General features: G+C 45.6%; 1 protein-coding gene across 2 annotated transcripts; it reads right to left on the reverse strand.

Moving 5' to 3' along the window:
* Window positions 1-839: 839 nt before the first annotated feature.
* On the reverse strand, window positions 840-27,653 carry LOC133414853 (vesicle-fusing ATPase). 2 transcript variants are annotated; one of them, XM_061700527.1, is made up of 21 exons: window positions 27,396-27,653; window positions 15,796-15,881; window positions 14,743-14,842; window positions 14,143-14,182; window positions 13,532-13,698; window positions 13,319-13,429; window positions 11,979-12,054; window positions 11,248-11,403; window positions 10,887-11,086; window positions 10,630-10,795; window positions 10,193-10,267; window positions 8,926-9,113; window positions 8,362-8,457; window positions 8,115-8,271; window positions 7,252-7,385; window positions 6,109-6,255; window positions 4,999-5,133; window positions 4,684-4,797; window positions 3,885-3,940; window positions 3,653-3,712; window positions 840-2,670 (listed from the first exon to the last, which is right to left on the reverse strand). In XM_061700527.1, exons 1-20 carry the CDS (start codon window positions 27,405-27,407, stop codon window positions 3,682-3,684), a joined length of 2,247 nt encoding a protein of 748 aa, XP_061556511.1. In that variant the 5' UTR covers window positions 27,408-27,653; the 3' UTR covers window positions 840-2,670; window positions 3,653-3,681. The 2 variants fall into 2 exon arrangements, with proteins under 2 accessions (XP_061556511.1, XP_061556512.1); XM_061700528.1 differs by lacking the exon at window positions 3,653-3,712 and having other exon boundaries at window positions 27,396-27,651.
* Between the last annotated feature and the right edge of the window lie 261 nt (window positions 27,654-27,914).

Below are 27,914 nucleotides of genomic sequence, written 5' to 3' on the forward strand. Positions count from 1 at the left end.
GATTCTCATTTTCGTGCATGCACAAGACTCGCTGCTTGTGTCTGCCAGTTTGGCAGACCGGCTTGCGCCAAGAGGGAGTGTCCTTGGGTATGCGTCTGGCGGAGTGACAATTTGGTGGCAGAAAGTTGATCTAAATGTACACGTGCGTCTGACGGCCGCCACAGGCTAGACTGCTGCTATGCCAGCATCCTCCCACATTCCGAAAACACGCATGTTAGGTTAATTAAAGACTCTAAATTGGCCATATGTGTGAATGTTTTTTTTGGTCTACGTGCCATGCGATTTCCTGGCGACCAGCCCAGGGTGTATCCCGTTTCTCGTCCGAAGTCAGCTGGGACAGACTCGAGCTGACGACAAGCGGTTTATAGAAGACGGGCTGATACTTTAACCGCACGAATAGTGTATTGTTTTGATTGCAGTGTGTTTGCAGGATTACACAAAGTACTACACTATGGATTTCCATAAAACTGCAGGGGTGGCACATGCCCGTGAAAAACTTGATTTACAGGATTGTTTGTTGTTTGTGTCACAACCGAATGCTTTCCTCTGCCTGAGAAGGTCAATGATAAAATCCCGTTGGTGGACTCGCTCCACTTTCTGATTTGTGCTGTTGCAATCTTGTTGCTTATAGTGACCCAATATTGTTTGTTTTTTAGCAGCAATAGAGAGATCCTTGTCTTTTGCATACGCGTGGGGCTTCACAATATGTACAGTGGTTTCATGTCGTGCCTCATTCTTGTCAGTGGGCGCATTGACGATTTTACGAATAATATCTTTGTCAACCCCAACTTGTATGCGGTTGGTGTGAACTCCATCAACAAATAAGTAATACATTGTGGTTTCTTTTCTGTGCATCAGTGCTTTTTATTGCAATAATACATCTGGAAATATATATATATTTACACACACACACCAATTCACATATCATCAATGGTTAGAACAAAACAAGAACTTTGGACATTAGTTATTAAACACAATTCAAAATGGAAACAATTTAAACGCTCACTAATTTGTTAATATATCAGACATACACAACTACACGGATCAGCAAAATGTTTGTTACCCTTCCATTTACAAACGAAAACCCACAATGGTCACAAAAATAACAGACAAAAGTAATGTTAAATACAAAAATATACCGAATTGTAACAAATAATCACGCGTTTGTTTTTTTTTCTGGTCCAACAGAATTATTAAAACAAACTACCATAATAAATGTAGCCTGGATAAAAATGATGGCATGTTTGACTAACATATTTTGTTACACCAGCACATGAGGTGATCAATGGCGTCACCCTTCTGACCCCGAGCAGCACATTTGGTTCCAGCACGTGTTGAAAGTCTTGAGATTTCATCGTACGCCGCGCAGATTCCGAGCACACTTCACCGGATGGGGCAGATCGGCCCCGGAACACAACCACACAGCGGGCACAACTTTTTGAAATTGTCATCGTTCGTCATCGTACGGGCAGCACAGGAAAAACTGAATTTGTGCCTTCTGGAGTGAAACGCGCTGCTTCGGGACACAAAATGAGTACCTCAAACGGTTGTACAACAAAATATTGACAGCATAACCAATTTAGCCTCTATGTGTACGTATACGCATTCATATGCATACGCATGCGGCGTTTAGGATGCAACGCATGCGCACGAGTCGACACAAGCTCAAGCTTTCATGAAGAACCATTAAGTACTCATGTTTTTGTTTCGTTATTTTTTGTTCCGTTTTTCTTTTATATCCATCTTAAAAGTGCAGATTTTTTTTAATGGAGCACCGACAATGCCAAAGCTACACTAGCTTTACTAAAGTGTACCGAACAGACAATCATTCACTTCCACTAAAACCTGATAAAAGTCACGATCTCTGGAACCACCAAGGACAGCAAATCATACTGATATATCTTGTCTATATAATCTGGAAAGAACTTGGATCCTTAAAACGATTCTCAATATACTGCCTGTGTTTATATATACTATGTACTTTCGGCTTCAATTGGTTTTAAGCCATGGACAAGTTACAGAGATTTAAAGGCTTAACATTTACACACGGAACAAAGTACTTTTTTCTTAGCCACGACATGGTCACAACAATCCTCTGATAGTCCACAAAGCGAATAATCTGCAGCGTATTTATCGCCATTTTAGAAACATTCTCTTTGTACTGCCTGCCTTGTTTGCGTAAGTACATATCATACTGACTATAATTTAGTAGGACAAAAACAAATACAACACATACTACACAAGGAGCTAAAAACATATAGCTTTGTTTTAGCACGATGCACAAAACAGCACTTTTTTTTTTTTATTCTTTTTTTTTTTTTTTTACAATAATCTATTGCAATCTCTTTACAGATAACAATTTAATAACAGCACGACTTCCCGTAGATTTCGGCGATATGTCGACAAATATAGTTTGGGGATGGGGATGACACATGGGCGGTGATACAGAGATATTGCATACAGAAGCAGGCTGAGATAAGGGGGGATTGTATAGTGTCTTTTACCGGGTGTATATTGAGACAGATGGATGGAGGGATGACTTGGTGGACAGAGAGATAATGAGCTCTTCCTCCTCTGCTCCTCTTCCTCATTGCACCATATTTGCGGCTTGTTGATGATGAAATAGTTGTCGGAGCGCTCGAGCCGCTCTACTCATAAAAGCTGCGATCACTGTGAAATAGAAAAAGGTAGACATGGACAATTCTGGATGAAGAGAAGTCTGCTTGCAGTTTACAATAAGGTTCAACTGCCGCACAACATCCCAAATGAGTATTTATTGGAATAATAAAAAAATAAAAAATAAAAAAAAATCTCAATTTTCTAATTTCTGTGGAGTTTGCATGTAGTCTTGCGCGGGTTCTCTGGGTGTACACGGTCTCCTCTCGCGTCGTACACTATTAGTTGAATAGCTGCCGCCCCCAAATGGCCAGTCCATGTGAATGTAGGTCTGACCACTCTCTTCACATAGGGCCTGTGATTGACTGTGGTGATCCAACTAAGCCACTTAACTGCCTGTAAAAGTAAGAATTTCAAAACCCCCCAAAATAACAAATAAAAATCCTTCTTGGGACCGTGCTTTAGAAGTGTGGAAAATACAGCGTATACTGTTTAGTATAAAGTGTAAAAAAAAAAAAAAAAAAAAAAGAGCGTAAAACATTACAAGCATTCATTTCATGTATGAAAGATGTAAAAAAACAAAACAAAAAAAAAACACCAAAAGATGGGGGGCATTTTAAAGCAAGACCATTTGATTTGTTGAAAATTTGAATTGATCTCTTTGATGAAATTGATCAATTGAATGCACAGGAATCTCAGCATGTCAGGAAATTGTCAGGTTGTGACTGATGATTGTGCAAGAAGATTAATAATGTCATATATTGGTCATTTTCTACAATCAGGGTGAAGCTTCCCTTATCCCTAACAGTGGTTGTTTAATAACATCGTCTTGCCTCAAGATATGAAAGAGGTAAACTATGCATCACTTGAATGAGAAATAAACACGTTGTCTCTGGTGTGCAATATGCAAGCTATGAAATGACGAACATCAATGCTTGACAACAACGTCTAGTATGGATAGTATTCTAATGGCGGAACTTCATGATTCTACTCTGAAGGATCTCTACGCATCGGCCTCCTTCGTTGTTGACCTTACCGGTGTAGCGTGACCCACTGACTGACGGCTTAAATTCGGATTTGATTGCCTTCATTCAACCTGATGCACAATAAAACGATCGGTCAAGAAAGGCACTCGCATACACACGCTCACAAAGGCACTCACATACACACGTGACGGAGACAGTCACGGGGAAGAAAAGGAAGCAGATGACCAAAAAAATGCAGCTTTGCTGAGGCTTTACGCCTTTTTTGTCTTCCAATATACTCACGCCCCCTCATCCCGCAGCAGAGACAGGAACTTGGTCACTCTGTAATCTTGGTCCATCTAGAGACAATCAAGTGAAAAAAAAGTCCACAGTCAAACAAAGAATAGCACAAACGCAACACAAAGTGCGTCAGCAGTGTGTTTGGTTGTGTTAGCTTGAGTGTTTCTTTGAAATTGTGCCTTGATTTTGTGACGTCTTTTTTGTTAGGGATGTTTGGAATGTTGGCCTTCGAGGTTGTCTTGCTGAAGTTGTGTTTTGTGTTTCCTGATGAATACGTATATAATGTATATAATGCTTATGTGATGAGCTTTATGACAAGATTATGGTAGACTTGTAGATATGGGCCTGCTTTTTTGAACAGGCATGACATTTATGGCTGCGTCATTGCTCTGTTTGTTTGTTTTTTGTTTCTCTTTCTTTCTCATTCTATTGTCAGGCCCATAGAAAGTAATCAATCGATCGGTCAACGTTGCATCTCAAATCCCGAGCCTGGATAGGAGCACAAAGGATTGCTGCTTTACATATTACGTGGAAAGAATACAACCTTTCAAAGCTAAATCTCATCAAATTCCAACTTTCCTAACCCCTGACCATTATTTGATCTGTATTTGTCTTCGCCATACCGTTGTTCCTCGATCGGGCGCTGCAAATGTTATCCGTAGACTGTACTGTTCGTATATATAATAAGAGAGCACATGCGGCGTGCTACTACTGCACCATTTGTTTACATCCAAATATGAAAGACTCAATGAGTTCATCACTCAAGATGGCGCTGTCCCTGTTGTTTCAGTATCGCACGTACCTGCAGCGACATCTCGATAAGCACGAGGAGCTTCTTGATGCCGATCCAAACTCGCTTTCCTTTAAGCTGGTGCGCGATGCTGGCCCTCTCTTTGTCTGTGAAGCTCCCCAACAGCTGCGTGGAAAAGGTCGCAAGAACGCTTTGAATTTGACAGCATGCAAGCAAATTGCCATTTCCTTCAATAGATAACGGGGAGCCGAGGGGAAAGCGTTTGCATAGTTGTCAATGCCGTGCGTGCACATGACTGTGTAGCTTTCGGCGAGAGAAAATGGGCGCGCATAATTCATTTAAATGTTCGTGTGACTTTGTCTATACCTCTAAAGCATCGACAAGCTGCTCCCCGGTAGAGATGTTCGGGACGTGGATGGTGGTGCTGAAGGCATCCAACATCTCCATCTCCTGTAGGACGTCCTTCCTGCTGGTGGTGCCAATGATGAGCAGCTTCCGACCCTGCAGGACCAATCAATTACACTTCCTCTTTGACAGACAAGTGCAAATGTGCCCTTTGTTCATTTCAGAGATTTGTACGATTCATCTTTTATTCATATTGCACATCTACATCTGTCTGCCGCACCATCCATGCCAGATTGTCCAAATGGGCGTCGTAATATTGTGGCTGGCGGCACGGTGGACGACTGGTTAAGAGCGTCTGCCTCACGGTTCTGACGACCGCCTGTGTGGAGTTTGCATGTTCTCCCCGCGCCTGCGTTGTCATGTGTGTGTGTGTGTGCGTGTGTGCCAGGTTTTGTCTTCCTCTCTCTCGTTTCTCACACACCTGCTCCTGTGAGCATCTTCACCACCTGTGCCTCGTTCATACCTAATCACCGCTTGTATTTAACCTCGTGTCTCAGTCCCACTCGTCGCCGGTTCGTTGTACCTTGTCGTCACGTTCCAGCATTCCTTGTCACAGACTCACAGTAAGACTTTGACCTTGTTCCGATGATCGACCTCGCCTCTTTGCCTCATGTTCTTGGATACTGTTGCCCTTCTTGGATTGCCTGCCCGTGTACCGACCTATGCCCGTCTATTAAACCTCTCTTTTTGGAAACTGTCCATTTGTTTTGGAGTCTTGCATTTTTGGGTCCTAGCCTCTGTTCCGTTCATGACATGCGTGGCTTTTCTCCGGGCACTCCGCTTTCCTCCCGCATCCCAAAAACATGCATGCTAGGTTCATTGAAGACTCTAAATTGCCCGTAGGTGTGAATGTGCCTGCGAATGCTTGTTTGTTTCCATGTGCCCCGCGATCGGCTGGCGAGCGGTTCAGGGTGTGCCCCGCCTCTCGCCCGCAGTTAGCTGGGATAGGCTCCAGCGTACCCTCGACCCTAGTGAGGAGAAGCGGCTCAGAAAATGGATGGATGGATGTTGTGGCCGGTTGGGGTACTGTATCGTGTATCATGTGTCGGTTACAGATATATGAACTCTGACCTTGGGAGGTGCTTTCTTCAGGAGCACCAACAAAGCTTGAAGAACCAGATTGGAGAAACGCGGTCCGATTGGGACATAGTCGAGCAGGCGTTCAATGTCATCGACCACCACACAGCTGAGCTGGGATTTGTAAGCATCATCAAAAACCTAGAATAGAGGGATTCTTTTTGAAATATTTGTTGCATTTTCCGATAAATAGTAGTTTGTCAGTTTGATGCAACTGTTTACGCCGGGGCGGCAAGCTGGATTTCATGACGGGCCACATCGTACTTACGGGCAGCGCTTATTCCAGCATAACAGTACGCCAAAAATCACTATTTGCTCCAACCTTGGTTTGAAGGTCATCGTTTGGTTCATATTGGGTCCAGTACGGTAACAGCATGCAAAGCAAGCTGTTTATCTATTGCGCATACAGGAACACATTTACGGTCATTTTGATTGATTGAAAAAAAAAACATGGCCGCTTCAATCTTTTCTTTTTAGGAAAGTGTAACGTAAATCTTCTTCCAAACCATGGAATGATGCAAGAAATTGCAACAGAAAATTTGGAGCAGTCTGAATTCTTCTGCTATAAAATCAACAATGAAATTTGTTATGGCTTCAACTTTGTACCTGTAAAGCCCCAAAAAGTCTGTTTTTTTTTTGTGCTCCACTACTTTCTTTGCATGCTACAATCGTATTTTAAAGGAACGAACAAAAGTCGGACGTTCTGCTCAAACATATCGCTCGCCTTGATGTCCGCTGGCGAGAAGCAGAGCCGCACTGTGTTTGTTTGCGGACTAGTTGTGTGACGAGAGCGCGCGCGAATATGTTCTGTGAGGGAACACTTAACAATTGGTCCGCCACACAGTCTTCGGTAACTGACCCTGCATTTGTTCATGATCAATGAATTGCTTTTTAACTTTTGGCACACACAAACTGCCCCATTGGAGCTGGATCGGACCCGCAGGTCTTGACTTCGGTGCCGTGGTGTCTCTTCGATAATTCCAGTAGTTAGTTTTCTTGCTTGGATTCATTGGACCCCAGCGAGTTTTGGTCACGATCACTGCTTCAGAAGGCCTCTTTTGTGTTGTTGTCTTTTCTCTCAAGTTACAAAACAGCCGGCATGTTTCATGACAATCGGTTCAACAGTGCGGCACCAACCTTTTTGATGGCCTGGCACTTGGAGATCTCTGAGTGTCCAATCATCTTGTCCGGAGAACAGATCTTAATGAAGGGGAACTGTGAGTGCTCCGCAATCTTGGCTGCCAAAGCGGTTTTTCCACTGTGGGGTGGACCTGGAGGTGTGTTTGACAAGTGCGGTATATGACAAGTGTAATGACGACGTTTCTGTTGTTGACCAATAGCATCTGCCCCACTTGCACACTGACTGAGGAGTATCTGCAACATTTGCACCATCGACATTGTCCCAGATGACCGCGCAGCTCGTCGCTTTAAACCGCGTACACTCCTTGAAGTCTCGGCGACGGTCAGTGCACCGGACGGACTATCGCGAGATTAGTCATTCCAACTGCTCGAAGTGCTAGAGGACTCTGCATCTTTTTGCACAAGTGTTAAAAAAAATAATAATGATTGTACCGGCATTACCAGATAACTAGCAACCCTTCATTTCTCAGTGACTGTTTTTTTCTTTGGTCAATGTCTTTCCGTCTCCAAAGTGTTCCGTGTCAATTGACCGTCTGTTGTCGTACTCGAGCGGCTCCGACGACCGGAGACGAATTCCTTGTGTGTTTTTTGGACATACTTATACATACAAATAAAGATGATTCTGATGTTTGTCGCCACGGATTACCATCTTACGTGCATCTTTTACTTAATAAGGTACCACCGATCTTATTTGGTGCATTTCCGTGTGATGAATTATTAATGATTACGTTTCTTCTTATTTACTGTAAGCGTGACTATTCCTCTAAATGAGAGACCGGTCTTTTTTTTTTTTTGCGGGGAGGCGGCTTAAGTTGCCCCTCTTCCCAATATTTTGTGCAACTGCAACTGCAGATGCTTACCCTCCAGCAGCACAGCCACCAGCGGTGTGCGATCGCTGTTCTTGGTCTGCTGCACCAGCAGCTCTCCGTCATCGAGGACGTGTGTAACCGGGTCACCCCATTTGATGATGCCATTCATGATGTAGCTGGAGTAATCCTCCTGGTTTGTACCGAATGCCTGGGAAAAACAAGCGGAGTTATTCGGCAATAATGAAATTCCAATCTACGTAAACCCAGGGTCGTGAATTGAAAAAGAGAGGATACCCACAGGTTTAATGTCGTTGTTGAGGGATCCCATGAAGTCATCCCTGGTGACCTGCAGCTTCTCTGCCCTCTCCATGTCAACCTCAACTGTAGATGTAGCCTGAAATTTGTGGGGGGAAAAAATCCAAATATCATTCAAGCAATGACCCAGACACAGACACGAACTTATTCGAAGCACATCTCAGGAAGGTTAATTGCAGTTCTAGGCCACCACAAACAAACAAACACTACTAAATACTGTACACTCAAAATGGAGATTTTATAGCCTTTCTCGTCTAATCTCACGGCAGGTTCAAAAAAAAAAAAAAAAAGGTGGGGGGAGTAAATTGTTAAAATGGATTACCAAGTATGAACCAGTGGAAGTACACAAAAAGATTTTTCAAATGCATAGTAGTATTTACATGTATCTCAGTATTGATTTTACCATTCTGACCATACAATGTGATTAAAAGATGCACCATTTAAAAAAACATTCTAAATGTCTTGAAAAGTTGTAAATGTAGAGGTGAAATCTTCCTCGACCTAACAACGAGCCATTGCACAGCATGACAACGGATGCCCAGCTGACCTTGATGTGTCGGTTCATGGCAGTGGACTGGGCGGCCCTGACCAGCCCCTCCAGCTCTGCGCCGCTGTAGTTCTTGGTTTCAGCTGCCAGCTCTGGTATGTTGACATCTTGAGCCAGCAGGTTGAAGCTTTGCATCTTGTTCGTGTGAATGGTGAGAATCTGAACGCGACCTTTCTCATCAGGAAGACCTGGCGCCACGAGACGGTAACAAGGGCGACTGGTAAGAGAATTGTATGTTACGTCCGTGGTTGCTATTTCTTACAATAGATTTATCCCCATCGGTATAGCGCACCCACAAACAACGATCAGGAATTGCTACATTGGAGGTTTAACTAACAAAACGTGCTTACCTTTTAAGTTGCTTACATAGCTAATATGTTCTTCATCTACCTAAACCTGTTCATTTTTTATTTTATTTCGTTTTTTTTGCCAAAATGATTTTTTTTTTTTTTTCCCAGCACGCCCGCGACCCGCGTGAGGAGAAGCGGCTCAGAAAAGGGATGGATGGACGGATGGATGAATCTATTGTTTTTCGTGAGCTCTCATGAATTATTTGCTGGTTATGAAATGACGACGTGTCACTTTGACGTTTTGGGTCACCAGCCACTGCGGCTACGGGTTTCCCAGAATTACTAGCCGCTCAGCATTTTAACGAGCCACAAATTGACATTTTTTTTTCTCCAACCAAAATACATTCACCAAAGCGGCTTGTGGGAAGTGGCGGCGCTACCCGCCACAGCTGAAATGTACCCGCATTTGGCGGATTGGCGGCCGTCGACGTCGAGCCAGGGATGGCTTTCCCAGCTACAAATGGTAGCCGATCATTATTATCCCGTTCAGAATGAAAGGGCCCTGGAGCCCATCCCCGATGTGACTTCAGGAAAAAGACAGACGACACCCCGGACTGGTTGCCAGTCAATCACAGGGCACATGGAGAGACAGGCAGCCATTTTCACACGCATTCGCGCGGTCACCGAGTGTGAACTGAACCCACAGTCAAGCCGGTGAACCACTACACCGTCCGTCGCTTTCATGCGGCGTAGCTCTCGGTAACGACAGAGAATCCGAGGTTCGGCTAAAGAGAGGGACCGAGTGCGTCCGAGGCACACAATGCCCATTCGATCTGTTTCATTTCATTTCTGTGTGAACCTTCAATGAATGTAGAATTGTTTAGTTTTTTTCTTGCTCAAATGCTCAATTGTATGTCACGTATCCTACAAACTGCTCTTGAGAATCCGTTAACAACGAAGGAACGGTTTTCACTTACCGATTTCCATCTTGACCTCAAACCTTCCAGGCCTCATAAGGGCGTCGTCGATCAGGTCAGGCCTGTTGGTCATCCCTGGCGAAAAGAGAAGCAGTGGTGATGGACAAGGGGAAAGGAAGAATGATGGGATCATCCATCCATCCATCCATCCATTCTCTAGCACGGGTGAGCTGGAGCCCGTCCCAGCTGACTTTGGGCAAAAAGGCGGACGACGCCCTGGGTTGGTCTCCGGTCAATCACAGGCAAATGTACTTGAATGATCACATTTCATATCATGCACGGTATGATGATGCAAACCAAAATTCAAAGGATGGATTTTCATGTGCATAATGATGAAAGTCTTTTGACCTAATCATAATCCAATGGAGAACGTGAGTACCGAAGCTCCGTTGAGAAGAGCCTGGATCACGCGCGGGTGAAATAGAGAGCTGATTTACCAATGACCAGGATGTTGTTAAGTTGCTCCACACCGTCAATCTTGGAGAGGAGCTGGTTGACCACAGTGTCGTGCACACCTGTGCTGCTGGCACCCGTGCCTCTCTGCTTGCAAATGGCATCCAGCTCATCAAAAATGATGATATGAAGCCCACTGTTGGCTCCCAGCTAGCGAAGGTGAACATGAGAACGCCAAGCACGTTAAATCGCACCTTCAACATCGCATGTGTCCGATGGAAATGATCACGCGGTCGCACACCCGCTTCTGCTCATCCTCCGCGTCAGCGAACAACTTGCGGATGTTGGCCTCCGACTCGCCGACGTACTTGTTGAGGATTTCGGGACCATTGACGATCTTTGGCTCACGGGCGTTAAGCATTTTGCCGATCTGCCTGGCCATCAGGGTTTTACCACAGCCTGGAGGTCCAAACAGCAGGATGCCCTTCACGTGCTTACAACCTGGACACAGAAAACGAAAGGGGCCGAATGCGGGGGTGAATTGTGGGAAATGGACAGAAGGCAAAATCTGCCTCATCGAGGATCATTTGCGTGCCTCACTTCATACACCAACACAAGCAAAAGTGTCGAATACCAAAACAACATCGACAGCAAATTCTCACCCATCTGCTCCACAATGTCGGGAGGGAAGACTCGAGAAGCAAAAGCTCTCCGGAAGATGTCGGAGAATTCCTTATCCAGACCGCCGATGCCCATTTTCTCAAAGTTCCAGTCTGGATTGATGATTGTCTGACGTGCCTCCTTGGTCTTTGCCTTGCCTAAAAAGTAACGGAGAGGAAGTCAGCTCTCCGGGCAACGTGGCCAGCCCTTTTCCATCGACGGCTTTTGATTTTTGGGATGACGTCGGAAACCCGCGTCTGCCGTCTTATCCGACTGCATCTTTTCTTGTCGCAAATGCTTATTTTCGACACTTGGCGTTCCGTGTTCCTTAGGAAAGACTGCGTGTAATAGTCTTTGTATAATTTTGCCATTCGCAGTTCAAGTTTCACTACCGTAAGTCATTATTATCAATTTAAATCCAACTGTATGTCTTTAAACTTCCACAAATTCCTCATTCTCATGAGGCACCAATCCATTGTTGGGTACCAAAATATGATTTCTGATATATTTAGATTTGGACGAGAACTTCAAACGCCGTTACAGTATACACATCTGAGATTCGTGCACTACTCCCATCTTGTGGAGAGAATTAGTGCCTGGGTAGGAACTAATGTACAGTACCTACAAAACGTAAGCCTTTTCGATGATTCATTCATCCGTAATTATAATTCCTTTCAATTTTCGATAAAATACTTATTCAATTCTTCTTCTTCTTTTCCGGTAAGGAACATACCCACAAGCGTCAAGGATGAACTCTCTGCCTTCTCAAAAATCACCTGGCTGTTGCCCACCAGCAGTCCAACGTCAATCTGTCAAAGCAAAAATCGGCCTTGAGAATAAGATCACCTGCGGAATATCTTCACTAATCCTGCTTGATTGAATTGATTCCATTTTTGAAATTTTCTTTTCAACCTTGATGGTCGGTCGGTCGGTTAATTGAAGACTCTAAATTGCCTGTAGGTGTGAAAATGAGTGCGAGCGGTTCTTCGTTGATGTGTGCTCCGCGATTGGCTGGCGACCAGTCCGGGACGTACCCCGCCCGCCTCTCGCGGCCGAGAGAGGTGGCAGCACCCCCGCGACCCGTTCCCAAAACGGATGGACAGACCTTTATTGAAATCTGGAACGCTCAGTGAGTAAGGGCAAGCCTTCATTTTCAGTGATGCTGAGAGGACACGACCACATTCTTATCAACGGTCACGTTCCAAAGCAAAAGATTTTTGGATCCGATTGTTGACACTGTACGCAACTATTGTGTTGCGCTGGGGTGACTGTTGCGGAGTTCTCCGCGAGTATGCAGCGGAAAAACAGAAAGTCCAGTCAACTTGAGAAGTCAGCGGTCACTTGAAGACGTTTGGTTGTTGTTCCGAGATCAGTTTAATGAAGTGTTGATGTACGGCGCCGTGTTGCCCTTCGGGGCTTCGTAGAATGAAAATCTCGTTGCACGGATGAGGCTTCTGATATAAAGTCGTGCGCATGCGTGGAGTAGTCATGGATGTGAGCGCAGAGTCCTGTGATTTGAATGTGGAACCACAGGCATTTCTAACGATTGCGTCACAATTATTCAGAACTTGACCAGCCCATGACTCCATGGTAGGGGGGAATTTGTTTTGTTCCGGTATAAATATGAAAGGTTTTGCTTTAGTGTACGTGTTTCGCTACGAGTTTTAAATGTAAGTTGTTGGTCGAAGATATTTGTATTCGCTGACGCGTTTAATACTGTGTTGGAAAGATATTTCTCTGTAATGGTTCTTCAAAATGTCATGTATTTGCTTGCAATTTCTGCCAGGGAAATCTCTGACCAGACCAATGGACGTATTCCTGGAGCAATATCTCACAAAAGTGAGCACGCCCCTCACGTTTCGTGCAAATAGCTCAATATATCCTTTCGTGGGACAAAACCGAAGGCGTGACAAGTAGCTTCCATGTGAAGTGTACAGCTCGTATAACATTGTAAAGTGACTTTCCCTTCAAAATGCCTCCACACACAGCCATTAATGTCGAAACCGCTGGCAAAAAAACCAAAAAGGGAGCACCGTATGTAATGTCCGTAGTGCTGTGAAGGTGCACACGTACCTTCTGCGGTTTCTTTCCAGAGGGTGCTTCACCTTTGAGGATGCTGGCATCCATTGCCTCAATGTCTTTGACAACCAGTCCAAAGAGTTTATCACAGAAACTGAACACCAGCTGAGAGACGAACGGGACGGAAGACGTTTGAAACGTTAAAACAAAGAGTCCGCCAATGGCTGAATGAAACACACAATCCGAAACAAAAAGTAACAAATAAACCTGCTGCGTGACAGAAAATCCCTGGCTGTTGAACTTCTGGATGAACTCGGCAGCCATCTTATCCGAGTCATAAGGTGAGGAGTCGGTACTCTTCTTCTGCAGGAAGTCAATTTCGATTGTCATGGCACCGATGCACTGCTTGGACTTGTCGAAGTTGTAGTTTGACACTAAGGGAACACATTTACTATCAATATCATCACAAAACAACCCACAAATGTGTTTTTAAAGACTGTTTTCATCCATTTCCGTTGTGGTAAGTCTTACATGGACAGAGTACGAGATGGAGAAGAAGATTTTAGCATGCGGCAGGATGTGCACTGTGTATCAAATATTGTTTTCAGTATGATTACAAAGGAGCATTGGAATCCTCACACTCTTCATTTCCCCTTACAACTGAGGCACTATGAGATGACAAAAAGATTCAATTCATTCGGTTCTTCAGCCGAGCTCTTCTACTCTTTCCGTCCTCATTATAAACTCTGTTAGCCCCCCCCCCCCCCCCCCTAGTGCATGATTTGGGAGACGGTCAAGTACATCAAGTAACCTATTTGTTGTGAGAAAGTGACAGCTTTTTTGCTATATCATTTGACATTCAGAGAGTGTGATAATACCTTCCACCTCCTGGCCAATGGAGAGACCGGCCCATTTTCGCTACAAGACATAAAGGAAAGAGCGATGAGGAAAGTCAACAAGACGTTTTTATGAATGTAAGGAAAGTGGCATGAGGTTGCGCAACACGGCTCTTGATAATCACTTGAACTCTCCTAACCGCTTCAAAATGTTGCCCAAACACAAGTGAACAAAGGCGAGTTCTTTTCCAAGATTAACTCGTGCGCTGCCATTGACGGCTGTCGAATTGACTGGCAGTGAAAAATGCAATCCGCACCCAAAAAGTCGATCTGGCTACGGCACATGCTGTATACAAACTATTGTCTTTTGGTTTCCGTGTTTGGACTGAGCCAATGAAATGTTTCACCAGGATCAAAAGGTTGCTTGCAAAATTTGCAGCTCTGGGCAAAATAATCCAAATGGATCCGAACCGCAAACACTCCCGAAGTTGACAGCGACTAATCGTTTATGGTTGGATACACGGTTGTCATGTCACGATCACATACTCTCGATACTTATTTTTGCAAGGCAGCATAATATTGAAATGATTTTGAACCTTTAAAAATGTGAAATTAAGTGTATCCATGTGTTTGAGAACCAACCTGTGGCAGGCTGAAGGCAATGGAACCAGGTGCCACAGTGTGGTGGGTCTTGACTGTAAACGCAAATTTGTGGTTGGGTGTGGTCTTCACAGTCACGTGTCTGCGGAGAGATAGTAACCTTATTAAACTTGTCAATAATTAATAATAATGACGCACATCATCGCATGACATTGTTGACGTGATGACGATTTCAAACACTGCGAGGTCTCCTGTTATTGGTTGTTGAAGTAGTGACTTTAATGCAACATGTCTGAATAGATAATATATCATTGTGAAATATGAAACAGGAAGTCTGATGATACACATAGACTGCGAGTGATGATTTTCAACACAGTGGAGTCCCTGAATGCCAATTCTCCTGCGGTTGTTCAGGTCCAGTTGAATCCAAAATTGCTTTTTTGAATCAACTTACTTACTGAGCTGCCGCCAGGGCCAGGTCTTCCTTTCAGGCGGTTTAGTTCACAGAACATTCTTCTTGTCAACGGACACTTTGCGCATTCAAACGATGGCGCCAGAGAATAAGGCGAAAATGATCATTGAAGCCATTTGCCCCGTTTTTCAATGGATCGATGTATTTTTTCAAAGTTGTGGGCATGCTTTCATGGCCGATTGCACGCTATGCCGGTACAACTGGGTAAGGTTATTTATGAATTTATGAAGTGGAATTCCACCCAATGGCCACTGTATGGAATAAGGCCGTTTGGTCTTTATGTGGTAGGGTGGACACCGCGACCCTAGTTTTTAGCTCCGCCCACAAAATCAGGAAAATGTAAAAGGTGAAAAAGAGTTTTACGCCATATCTCGACAATTCAGTACTATTTGGCTCTCAGTCTTTGCACATGTTTTCAGCACTGATCTTCAAACATATTTCATGTATTTAGAAACCAAATAATTGGTTCATACGTGGTTGCACTTTAACAGCACTACATAAAAGGTTTGAGGTAGCATTACAAATACGACATCTAATCAAATTGCAAACAGCAAAACATCAGCAGTGTTGGTGATGGGAGGGGGGGGGGGGGTCTTAGAATGATGACAATGATGACAACTCACTGTCCGGACTGCAGATCCTTCTCGCTGACCACGGCACAATTGGTCAGCGAAAGCTCATCTGTCGGGCATCGCGCTGCTTGCATGGTCTGCAAAGAGAGAGAGGGGACGGGACCGTGGGTGGAGGTAGAGAACAATATTAGTCAAATGAGTACATGAGCATGTCCGCACCAAAAGACGAGCTTGATTATACTGCAATCTACTCATTTTCGGAGAACCGAAAAGATTCATATGACTGGAATTATGATCAGGTTTTCAAATAATGGGGTGAAAAGTGCCTAATTAGGCGAGGGTGCAGTTGTTACAGTAAATGAGACAAAAATAATAGATGTAGGAAGTTTTAGCGCAAACAAAAATCCTAGATGGCTTACGGTGAAATCATTACATCACTGCCCAAATCAGCAGTGAAAGAATTTCGGCATCGCCGATAACACCTCGATGCAACGGCACGTTTTCACAACTGTCATCATTGACAGATGGCTTATATACAAACAATAATGATGAGCAGACTGGAACGTCTCTTCAAAAGCCTCACGTGGAAAAAAGCAGAATAGGTTTGGATTACGTTGACAAATATATTTCAAGCCTCTTTCTACAACTGTTCCTTGAAATAAAATAATGACAAATCTTCATGAACTTTGCATCTTATACAATCAGTATCATTTTATCGCGATAATATTCGCTTTCATTGGAATGAAGCACGTGACAGTATTGTTTTCATCCGCGTCGTTTTCTGTTTTATTGCTGCCTGTTTTCATTCATTTTCATCTTGAGAAATCAAATGAAACGACTTTGGGAGCACAATTGACTCAGAGGCAAGCTTCGGCCGATGGAGAAATTCCAATGCACGTGACATGGTAACCACGGCGACTACATGAAGCGATCCAAAAGCTCCTCGCATAATTCATCATGTTTACTGCTGGCAGATCCGCCGGAGGCCACAAATGCTGCTCTAGCGTCAATTGTTCTTTTCGTGACCCATTGACCCAAAACAGGTTGCACATCAGCGCTTCTCTCTCCTATTTGACCTCTGTGCTGCTTTCAACGCAAAGCAGTTGTGAGGTTTCGCGATACGAGAAGCTCAGCGGGCTCCCGACTTCAAGATTCCAAAGTTGATTTGATGCACGGTTGCATCTCGTTTCGATAGTGCTGCTCGTTAAGGGTTGCATATCGCAGCTGACCCAGCTGAGCCAATCGCAGATTTAAAGTGTGCGGTGAACCCCCGCTCGATCGTGGTTCAGTGTTTGCACAGCCGCCGTATCGCTTTTTTGGAACATACCGACCTGTTCAGCAATCATTTTTTTGGAATGTTTTTTTTTTTTTTTTTTTACATGATTATAAACATTGTGCAGGATTGAAAACATAAATATTGATGAAATGAAGTGAAAACATACCCCAAAAATAAACATTCAAGCAGTCTCGCTGGATTGGGATTTGGATCTTTTGGGCTCCTGGTAACTAACGGATTGGGACACTTCTTCAGCTCTGCAATCATGTCCGTCCATTTTTTGCAGCCTTTCGTTATTCGCGCCCAGGCCCACTCCCCCGCGGATAGTTTCGTGTTCGCATTTTTGGGTGTTCAAATACATTTACAGGGTATTTAAAAAGTGTGTTTTCATGAGTTGAAATATGTTTAAAGCACATGGTAAACAGGGTAAAAAGTATATCTAGAAATGTCTTTTCCATTATATATATCATGTATTTTCTTCTGGATCCTATCGTCCATTACAAACATGGATTTACTGCATTAATTAAAATAAACAAACGGATGGTTGTCTGACAGTTCGGAACAGTGTTAATTCCCGCATATCCCGCTTAGGGTCGCGGGGCGCCGGAGCCTATCCCAGCTGACTTTGGGCGAAAGGCGGCCTAAACCCTGAACCGGTCCCCGGTCGGTCGCTGGGCACATATAGACACGGACAACCGTTCGCACCGTCACTGAGCGGGAGCCGAACCCTCGCTGCCCGCACCAAAGTCAGGCGAGCGGACCGCTACACCGTCAGTGACTCACCAAGCACACGAGCGTCTCCAATACTGTTTCCAGCACTTTGGAAATCAATCTCAATTCTAATTCTAATTCCAATTCCAATTCCAATTCCAATTCCAATTCTAATTTACCAGACCTGGCGGGCAAGCGAAGAGGTAAGATTGTTATTCCTTTGCCACGCCTCATGAAATGTGGCTTAAAATCCAGTTGTAAGGGTGCGAGTGATAGATTTCCCTCATTTTTCCCGATTTTGACCAGATCTCCGGATAAATAAAAATAAAAAGCACTTTCCTGGTGGTACATCATGAAGTATGAACTGTAGCAATAATGACAATGCAAGCGGAAGAGGAAAGGCACTTTGCAGCGTTTCCCCCAACGAGTACCAACACTGCATGCTATGTGTATGTTGTAGACCATCTGGATAGATGTTGCTGCTTTCTAACACCAATTAGAAAACAGGATAGATTGTTGAGATTGATTATGACCCAAATAGACGCAAAATCTATGAAAAAACTAAGAGGCGCCCTACAGGCATCACACGATCAAAGTGTTACAGGTGGCGACCTGTCATGGCAACGCCTACCTCCGGAACACAAAAAGGAAAGCAAGGTTTAGGAAAACAATTGATACCCAGGAATGAAGACGTGTCACGTTTATGACATGTCTAGAGCGTGTCTACTTTGGAACATCTCGAAAAAATCCATATTTCACTCTTGAGCTGATCGATGAGTACGGACGCCTTTTGCACCTTAATACATACTGTAAGTGTGCATTGAGTGATTCTAGCAGTTTCCCAAAACATGCACCGGGGTATCCAGCAGACCGATGCATTACTTTATTTGTCGAGATCGGTACAATTGATTGATTTTGAGTGCCCAAATGAATTCCACGTCAACGCTGACAGAGCACTTGGTGCTTTCTCTGCATTATCATCCTCTGTATTCTCACACAGCTAGCATGGATGCGAGGACAGTTTAGATGTCAAAGTGTGAGGAATCGGAAGCTTCAAGTAGGTTAATTGAAGACCTAAACTTGTCCAATGGCGTGAATGCGAGTATGAAGGCTTGTTTGTCTACAGTACGTGTCCTGTGAGTGATTGACATGTGAAAATAGTACTCCTATTTTTGGAATGTGGGAGGAAGCCAGGCGGCATCGAGAAAGCTCCCGCAGGCACGGGGCGGAACATACAAAATGCCACAAAGCAAGGACTGAGCCGAGATTCAAACTCGCAACCTCTGACTGAGTGCTTGGAGCGCTTCTGTTCCGTGCTCCCCAAAATACCTGCAAATAGAATCGGTAACATTACGACTAATTTGGAGCTGCAGCCCGTACCCTGCGGCTGCCGGTTATTGCCAGTAGACTGTCGTCATCGTCATCGTCATCGTTGCAGCCGGCACATTTTCTGCCTCACACTCGTGGGGACCGGGGTTTTCTCCGGCTACTCCGCTTTCCTCCCACATCCCAAAAACATGCGTGGTACGTTGATTGAAGACTCTAAATTGCCCGTAGGTGTGAACGTGCGAATGGTTGTTTGTTTATACGTGCCCTGCGATTGGCCGGCGACCGGTTCAGGGTGTACCCCGCCTCTCGCCCGAAGATAGCCGGGATAGGCTCCAGCGGCCAGCGACCCGCGTGAGGCGAAGCGGCTCAGAAAATGGATGGATGCGTAAAAAGGGTTTGCGAGGCTTGAATACAAACTACTGTAAAACGACCGCAGTACTGGCACCATTCCACCGTGGCTCGCAAATATTTAGGATATTGTTCTGCTATCATAAATCAAGCTGCGGCGATTTTTAAATAAGCTAAACAATTTCCTTCGTTCCCTTGTGCTTATACACTTTCAGATTCCAATGCAGAGATTTTTGTCCACCTCAAAACTGCTGACCTCCCTCACCTCTGTTGTCGAACGATGTGAGTGAATCTCCTTCAACGTCAATACTCCGCAGCCAATACAAGGAAAAAATGTGGCTCTGCCATCCTGTGGTTCACAGTCAGGCTTACGCTGCCAACGCAAAGCAAGCGCAGCCGCATCTTTCTCGGCAAAAACATGACCGACGTATACTACTGAGCATTTGTGGTGATTTCTGGCACGCGCAGTACGTGCGGCCGCGTTTGACATCGTCACATTTCAATCGCCGGCACTGTATGGGGAATTTGCGCCCACGTGTGGAGTCGTCTTCTGTAGAAGACATGCGAGGAAAGACGGTCGGCCATTCTCAGAGAGGTTATTTATCGTAATCACGGAGAGGGGAAAGTCAAAACAATCACATGTGCAGCTTGGAAAGAAAAGGAGGAAAAACAAGCAAACCATGCATGCATGATTACAGTTGTATTCTTAATGACGGTGTGTTTTGTGGGGGTGGGCTCAAACTTGAAATTGTCGATAACCTCACGGGTAACGTTCATTTACAGGCCTCTCGTCAAGATGCTAGACTGATTGCTTCTGATGCTTGTTTTTCTTTTCCTTTCGGGTTAAAATGAACTAATATTAGCTAGAAAAGTGAAATTATGATTTTTTTTTTTGGGGCGGGGGGGGGGGGGGGAATATTCGGGGTAAGGGGTGGTTTGCAATTGTTGATAAACCCTTATTTTTTAGCCTCTCGCTAAGACGCTCACAGAAACAAGCATTGGAAGCAGGTGACCAATCATCTTAGTGAGAGGCTCACAACAGGGACATTGTAATGATTTGTGTTTTTCAATTTGATTTTATTGCTTAGTTATTATACTTTGATGTCTTCTTTTTCCCTAATTCAATCTATTTTAAATCAAATGCTGCTGTTGTGAGGGGGGGGTCGCGGTGGCTATCGCTGCCACTGTGCGCATAAATGGGGGGTGTAGAAAAAGCCTCATATGCAGTTGTGTTATTGAGAGAAGCAATCTGTGTTCTGGTTGCGAGTTAGTTTCGGATGGATTGTAAGAATTAGCCGGCTGGCAGGTGGCACAAGAACATTTGGAAGCGTGTTTTTCATCCGTTTGAATGTACGATGCCTACAAAGAAGCAAACTATTGCGACCACCTTTTACAGGCCAACACCGCTCGAAGACGTCAGTCTCTCATTTCATTTGATTTCGAGGAATATGTTATGATTGCCAAATTCATTCAAATAGCAATCATGTAATGCCGAAAATCCATCTGGCTCGGCCTCGAGGATGAAGAATTCCACGCAGGTCGAAGAATGGATGAATATGAAAAACAGAGCATGTTCGCATGTGACGCCGACACCAAAACATTAGGGAGGAAAAAGGATGGGAACCCTTTGGAATGTCTTCAATTGCTGCATAAATTGGTCCTAAAATGTGCTCTGAAATCACAAGGATAAACAAACAGAGTTCACTTACTTTGTCCTTCTTGTCCTGCGAATGTGAAAGTGTTATTTGCGCTAAAAACAGGAAAACATATCATCGTTTGTGCGGTATTAGTTTAAGCGGACTCTGTTTGTTTATCCTTGTGATTCAGACGACGATCGCAGCACATTTGAGTTCCAATTTATGCGGAAGTGTAAGAACTTCCCGAGGGTCCGCATACTCGTCCGTCCTGCTGTCGTTTGTTTGTCCCAGCCCAGGGATCCGAGCCTGCCGCAGTTGTGCGCTTTCTCGACGCAACTCGCAATTACTGCACGTAGCTGCCAGGTGGGAATTGCAAATATTTTCCTCAAGGAATAAGAAAAGGAAGACGGCGGCGTGTTTTCGTCGACTCGACGGTTGCGTTTCGATACATACCTTGAAAAATATTACCACCTTGTGGCGCCAGCGCAGGCAAGCGGAGAAGAAGGACAGAAGACAGTTTTTGAGACGGAGGGGGACTTGCGGTGCAGCTGCGAAGCCGCGGTGGTGAAGATCAGATGCAGTACGAGTATGGATTCGCGTGCCACAAACATGCGTACGCACTGTACACGGAACGATGGTATTCCTTTCCACGAACGCCAGAGATGAGGGTATTTCATTCCAATTCTTTGGACTGGATTCATCCGCCAATATTTACTCTTCCAAATCTGTATCTTTCGGGGAGATGGCAAATTCAAACATCATGACCAGCATACCCCAAATCTGGCACATGATGGGATCAGCGCCATGCAGGCGTTTCTATAATGTCACCGCCCCTTTGCCCGCAGGAGTGCCAACAGCCTTCATGTGGTGATTGGTGAAACACAAGTAAGTGGGAATGAAGAGGAGGAAAATGCATCCACAGTCACGACACAAGGGGATACTGTAGGCTGACACGACATCCTAATATCGTTCTACATTAGATTACATATCACATGACTCGCTATGAAGTTGGAAGTCATTTCCATTGGGTGGTGCGGGCTCATCGAAACTCCTTCTGATAGCGCGGCTGGTAATGAAGATTTGTGCGTAGTGTTGCGCTCTTCAGACTCTTAGAATTGGACGACTGTTTACATTATTAGCTGGCATGCTCGGACAGACGAGACAAAAGGTGAACCAAAAAATCTAAACAATGTGGAAGTGGGAAACACGTTAGATGCGGAGAAGTCATACAGTCTCGTTTGTATATTGAACTGGCTTGAAGGGGGGGGGGGGGGGGGGGGGGGGGGCGTGAAAGTCATAAGGGAACACTAAACCGAGGCACCCGAGGTCATCCGTGCAGGATCCTATCGAGGCAAACAAATTGAAGGTCATCCGTGAACTTGTCAGCGATGCAGTCCCCAGGTGAGTACATTTGATTGCATCACATTGTCTGAACTAAAAGGACAGCCATGAAAGCATTGCATTGCGCTCATACTCGTGTCAGCAGTCCGACGTGGAATCTTGTACGAGTGCGCCCAAGCCAACCGCGAGAGGCTAATTAGAGCCCAAATTGACGGATGCATCAGAATCTTCTTCTCCCACGTGCGATGAGATTTGCTGTTCCCTTTGCAGACTGTACAACTTCATGGCCTTTTTCTTTGGACTAAAGCATCGCCAAAAGCGGCCAATCGAGCAGACAAATTCCTTTGAGAGCGCTCTCCTTTACAGCACGAGGAAGATGACCCAAATGCAAAACATCTGAGGAAAAAGACAGTTCCCAAAAGACGACAAGGTACAACGAACCGGTGACCGGACGGAATGAGAAGATCGGAGTTCAAACGCATGACGTAATCGGGGATATTGAAGAATCATGTAAGAGTTCAGTTAGCTTGAAAAGCAACTTAGTGACTTTACTGATTGCTTGAGCTTAAACGTCACTTCGTTTATTCACTGATTACTTGATTTGAAAAGTCACTACATTGGAAAAAAAGTAACTTTGCAGTTACTTTCAGCAGCTGTCACGTGGCAGGAATATTAATGACTTGGTAACGTATCCCACACAATTTAGGGGATGATGTCATCAACGTGAATCAATAACTCAAATATTAGCGTAGTGGAAGCCACATTCGATCGTGACTCAAAATGGCGGATTTGGGGAGTAACGCGTTAGTCGAGCGTGAACGGCCGGGGATTGAACCCCGTACCTCAGAGCTGTGAGGCAGGCGCTCTAACCGGTCGCCCACCGTATATCGCACGCAATTCATATTACGGCATTCTTTCACAATTGCCCTTTCGTGTGCTTTTTGCTGACTGACCATCCTTGTGACCGATGCTAATAAGCGTTACTTGCCCGGAACTGGAACTTTTCTTTTGAACGGCAGATCTTCCCAAAATATCGACATATCTACTTAACCAAACCTAAACATTTTTGAGCATTAAGGTTGCTGTGAAAAGAGAGGTTCTGGAAGTTGTGGTGTGTTTTCCGCAAGAAGAACGACATGCTGATCTTTGATCACCCTGTTCGATTTCGATAAGCCCGCCCCCCTGCCCCCAAAGATAAAGAAATGCGCATCAACGTTCCCCACACACTTTTTGCTTTGAATGACGAACTGGCAGTAGGGAACCATTTTTGTAATATTTTTAAATGACCTTATTCACATCCGTCCTTCCCAGTGAGCACCACAAGTCTCACTAAGCGAGGCTTCAATCAATCACTCATTTGCAATCAGACACACACTTTTTGTCGTCCAAATTCTCCAAGCTTGTTATTGATGACTACATCTTCTCCTTTGTGAGTGTGTAATGTTGCTGCTGGAGCTCTTTCTACTTGTTTTAAGCTAGTATACCCGCTACACGTAGAGCTGTAAAGCGGTTTCCCTCAGCGCCTATTATTATTATTATTCATCACGCCGGCTATTCCTCGGGAGGGAATCGAGCTACATGTTTGCTGACCCGGGTGCTGCTTATCAAAATTAAGAGCAGTGCACAGTGAATTAGGGCAGAACACACCAACAGCTGCTTCCCAGACGCTCAGAAGCACAGAAACACAACTGTGTACCTGCGTTGGCTCGGATCTGTCTCCGTTCTCTGTTTGTCCTCTGTGTGTACTTCGTGATCGTGACCCGGAATGTGTTATTGTTTGTGAGCGAAAATATTGTTTCTTCTGCAGCCTGGCAGGCAGCAAAGGGGCTCTCGAAATATCGCTCCAGTTCTCAGACATACAGCGCAGTACGGTTCCTGGGATTCCCGTCCTGCGGTTATTGCACGGACAAGCAGAACGATGTGTCCAAGTTTTGCGACCAACGATCAAAGCGTATTTGACAGCAGTTCGTCGGGGGCACGGCGGGCTCGTTAATCGTAGCCAACGGCAACATTCGAAAAGTCTCGAGCCTCCGCAATTCCTCTCTCGGCCGTAAAATAGATTTGAGTGGGTGGTCACGCCAACATTCATTGCATCTTGTCTGTCAGAACTCACATTCAGTGGGAAGATGGACACAAAGGTATGCCTATATTGTGCTTAGAACTGGACTGGAGTCCACCCAGTATCACCTGCGTCACTTTATCGATGAACATGTGTGGGGACGGCATCGACAACTGAAATTGTCCAAACCAGCAGGGCGTGCGACAAACTCAGCTCATGTTTTCGCGAACGTGTCACCGTGTTGGTGTTATCCTGTTGAGCCGTTGACATGTCGGGCTGTGTTCTGGCGCCGGGATGGTGGCGCGTATCTGTGTGGAGGCAGATGAGACCCGGTGTTCGTAATTTCGCAGAAGAGCGCAAGATGGCTCGTTTATAAAGGAGTGAGGTCTGCGGCGCGGTTGGCGTGAACACATCTCTGTGCTGAGAAGGACGATGCAGCAATCGGAGTGTCAGCGGGTGAGAGCGCGCCACCGCTCTCACAGGCAACGCGAGTGGGTACCCTTATCAAATACAGAACGAGCTGGCGATCGCTGCGAAACCCAATGTATCTATCCCCCAATCGTCCGCGTGCCCTCGGTGGCTGTGGCGGACCATGGTCATTATTTTACGATCATCCTTATAATAGCTGCATGCCAGTCAGTGGGATCATTTCAAAAATATCATCATTTTGAAGAAGGTATTGTTACATCCAAAGAAGTACAAATGCATGATCTCTAAAAAGTAGCATTCGTCAAGTCACCGCTCGCCTGACTTCAGTGCAGGCGGCGTGGGGTCGGTTCCCGCGCTCAGTGTCGTTGCGAATGATTGTCTGTCTTCACGCGCGCCCCGCGACCCGTCCGGGTTGTCGTCCGCCTTCGCTTACGGTCGGCCGGGATAGGCTACGGCTCACCCGCCACCTCGAACAGGTTGAGGAGTATCGAAAACGGCCGAACGCGTGATAGCAGTCGAGCTCCTGCGGGTGCCGAGGCGCCACCGAGCCGTCGGGGTGTTCCGACACCGCAAATGATCTCAGTCGGTTCTGCGGGAAGAAAAACAACCCTCCCACTCTCGTGATTATTTCCTCTTCGTAAGAGAACGAAGACAAGGAGATTTTATATTTGACGACAAAACGCATCATCAGCTTGCTGCGTCATGTGCGCTGACACAGATGGGACGCAGAGGCCTCCCACGCTTTTTAAGATCTCACACACACGCGCGCACGTTGATAAATGACAGACAATGAACTATCAGAGGTTTAAAGAGTAATTGGTGAGTGGAAGTAAGTCGACGTAGTGCCTCACTACGAGGAAGTCAAAGTAAACCCTGTGCCATTTAGCGAAGTTTGGGCCATGATGAGAAAAGAAAGAAAAAAAATGTGTATTTAAACTGCATACGTTTGGAATGAACGCATACTTGTAATTTATACGGACTATTATTCCTTTCCGTAAGGTGAGGTGCAGAAAATCGAGCCCGCATACGCCAACTGGGTGCGTTTATGACGGCATTGGCGTCTGATAACACAAAAAAGGAAGTCGGTTGTGTGCTGGTTTCAATGTCTGCCTTCAAAAAGGGTTCAAGTACATGATGAAAGGAAAGCAACATTTGACCTCCAACTTGTACTTCAAAATCCCAAATCATGAGGATCGATAACATGAATCGATGACACGCGTGCCGTAAATCAACAACAGTAACGCCGGTAATGATCTGGTCAATCTGCAGCAGAGGCATCATCCGTTTTCTGTCCCGCTTGTCCGCACGACAGCCGGAGCCTATCCCAGTCGACTTTAGGTACGCCCCGGACCGGTCGCCGGCCGGTCGCAGGGCCACATATACGGAAAGTATTCAGACCCCCTTCAATTTTTCACTCGGATGCATGTTTTTGGAATTTGCGAGGAAGCAAAACTCCACGCGGGAGGGCCGGGAGCCGACATCTGAAACCAGAACCGGGCAGACATGCTAACCACGAACCGCTGCTAGCCGTATGCTGCCTTGTTGAAGAAAGCATATACTCGACTTGACATCGATCCGATCGGCTTGATCGGTATCGTACTGTAAATATCTGACCGCCAATAAAGTTGTTGTTTGTTTGTTTTTTTAAACACGGCGGTGGTGGGGGACAGACAACACGTAATGCCCGTAATGTCAGACGACAAGACAAATTTGCTCTTTCACGATTCCACGATGTCAGACTGCTGCAATACAGTCTAGTGACCTAACTCTCTAACCTAACCTGCTTTTTGCAGGACACTGTCAAAATGCTACAAGAACCAACCATGCAGAAAACAACCACCACTTAACAACAATACCATTTTCGAATACACGCAGCTTGTGTTTAGAGATATCATGTTACCTGACAGCACATAAGACAAACATGGACTCAAGTCTATGCACAACTATGCTGCGCCACCCTTCAAACGGGTTTCCTGTGCGCAGGAGGGGGAAAAAAAAAAAAGGAAAAAAAAGACTGCAGAATGAAGGCAATTGTCTGAGCAAAACTGTCCCCCTATGTATCATATCAGTACGAAGGGCTGGGCACACAACACAATGCAGTTGAGCCTTTGAGGCTTTGAGGTGTGCGCACTCGGGAGAATGATGGCCATCGTTCCGCTAGTGGAGGCCTGGGGGGGGGGGGGGGGGGGGGGGGGAGCTTATAATCAGCAGCAGCGTCGGCTCAAGGACAAGCAGATCCCGGGATTAGGCAGCCCGACTCCTAGTGGGACGGGGCTCGATCTGCTCATCGGGACTGATTGCACACGCACGCGTGGCGAATATGTCCCGCGCGCGTGCCAGGCTGCAAACAAATAAACCCAAATAACACTCGCAATGACATTCGTTTGGCTGCGTTCAGTATCGTCGGAGTCAGTCCGACATTTTGCTGCCCAGTTCCCCACGGGTTGACGCGATATAAACCAGCAAGCGTGCGCTCGTCTAGAAACGCCATATAGAACAATATGATGTTCGTTTTTCTTACCCGGGCCGCCATCTTTACGCTTTGCGGTGGATCAGTGATGCAGTAGTGATGGTCGGGGCAGGTTCATAGGACGGGCGACATCGGCAGGAAGCTTTGACAGACAGCGGACGACTTTAGAAGGCGCGGCCCACTCTCCTGCGATTGGCTGAACCAACCGGAAGCTCGCAGCCCGGGACGTGTCCCATTCGCTCACGCGCTTCGGTCCGGCCTACTTGCGCGGGTCGGGATGACGCGGCGAGACGCTCACGTGTGCACGTCAAACGCGTATTTAGGAAACAAACGAAAACAAATGCGTTGTCGAACATTGATAAACTACATTTAGAAATGTATACAACGCGCAATCTACCGCATGACATGATGATCATGCTTACCCCAGTCCATAACTGGCGCGCGTTAAGTGTGGTTTTCATTTCCCTCGAATAGGTCGTGAAAAACCTTCAGGGCCCGTATCAGCACCACGGACAGCAACACGGTTTCACCATTGGTCCACGCGTCTCTCCGAGGCTTTAAATGTTGTTT

The sequence above is a fragment of the Phycodurus eques genome, chromosome 16 (assembly GCF_024500275.1).
Source record: "Phycodurus eques isolate BA_2022a chromosome 16, UOR_Pequ_1.1, whole genome shotgun sequence".
Taxonomy (NCBI): domain Eukaryota; kingdom Metazoa; phylum Chordata; class Actinopteri; order Syngnathiformes; family Syngnathidae; genus Phycodurus; species Phycodurus eques.

What these genes read in the sequence shown, in the direction of transcription:
- LOC133414853 (XM_061700527.1), bottom strand. An exon ending in TCAACAACGACATTAAACCT is followed by an intron (nt 8,272 to 8,361) that starts GTGGGTATCCTC and finishes TGTTTTTCCCAG; the next exon opens with GCATTCGGTACAAACCAGGA. An exon ending in AGCTTGTCGATGCTTTAGAG is followed by an intron (nt 4,798 to 4,998) that starts GTATAGACAAAG and finishes TTTTCCACGCAG; the next exon opens with CTGTTGGGGAGCTTCACAGA.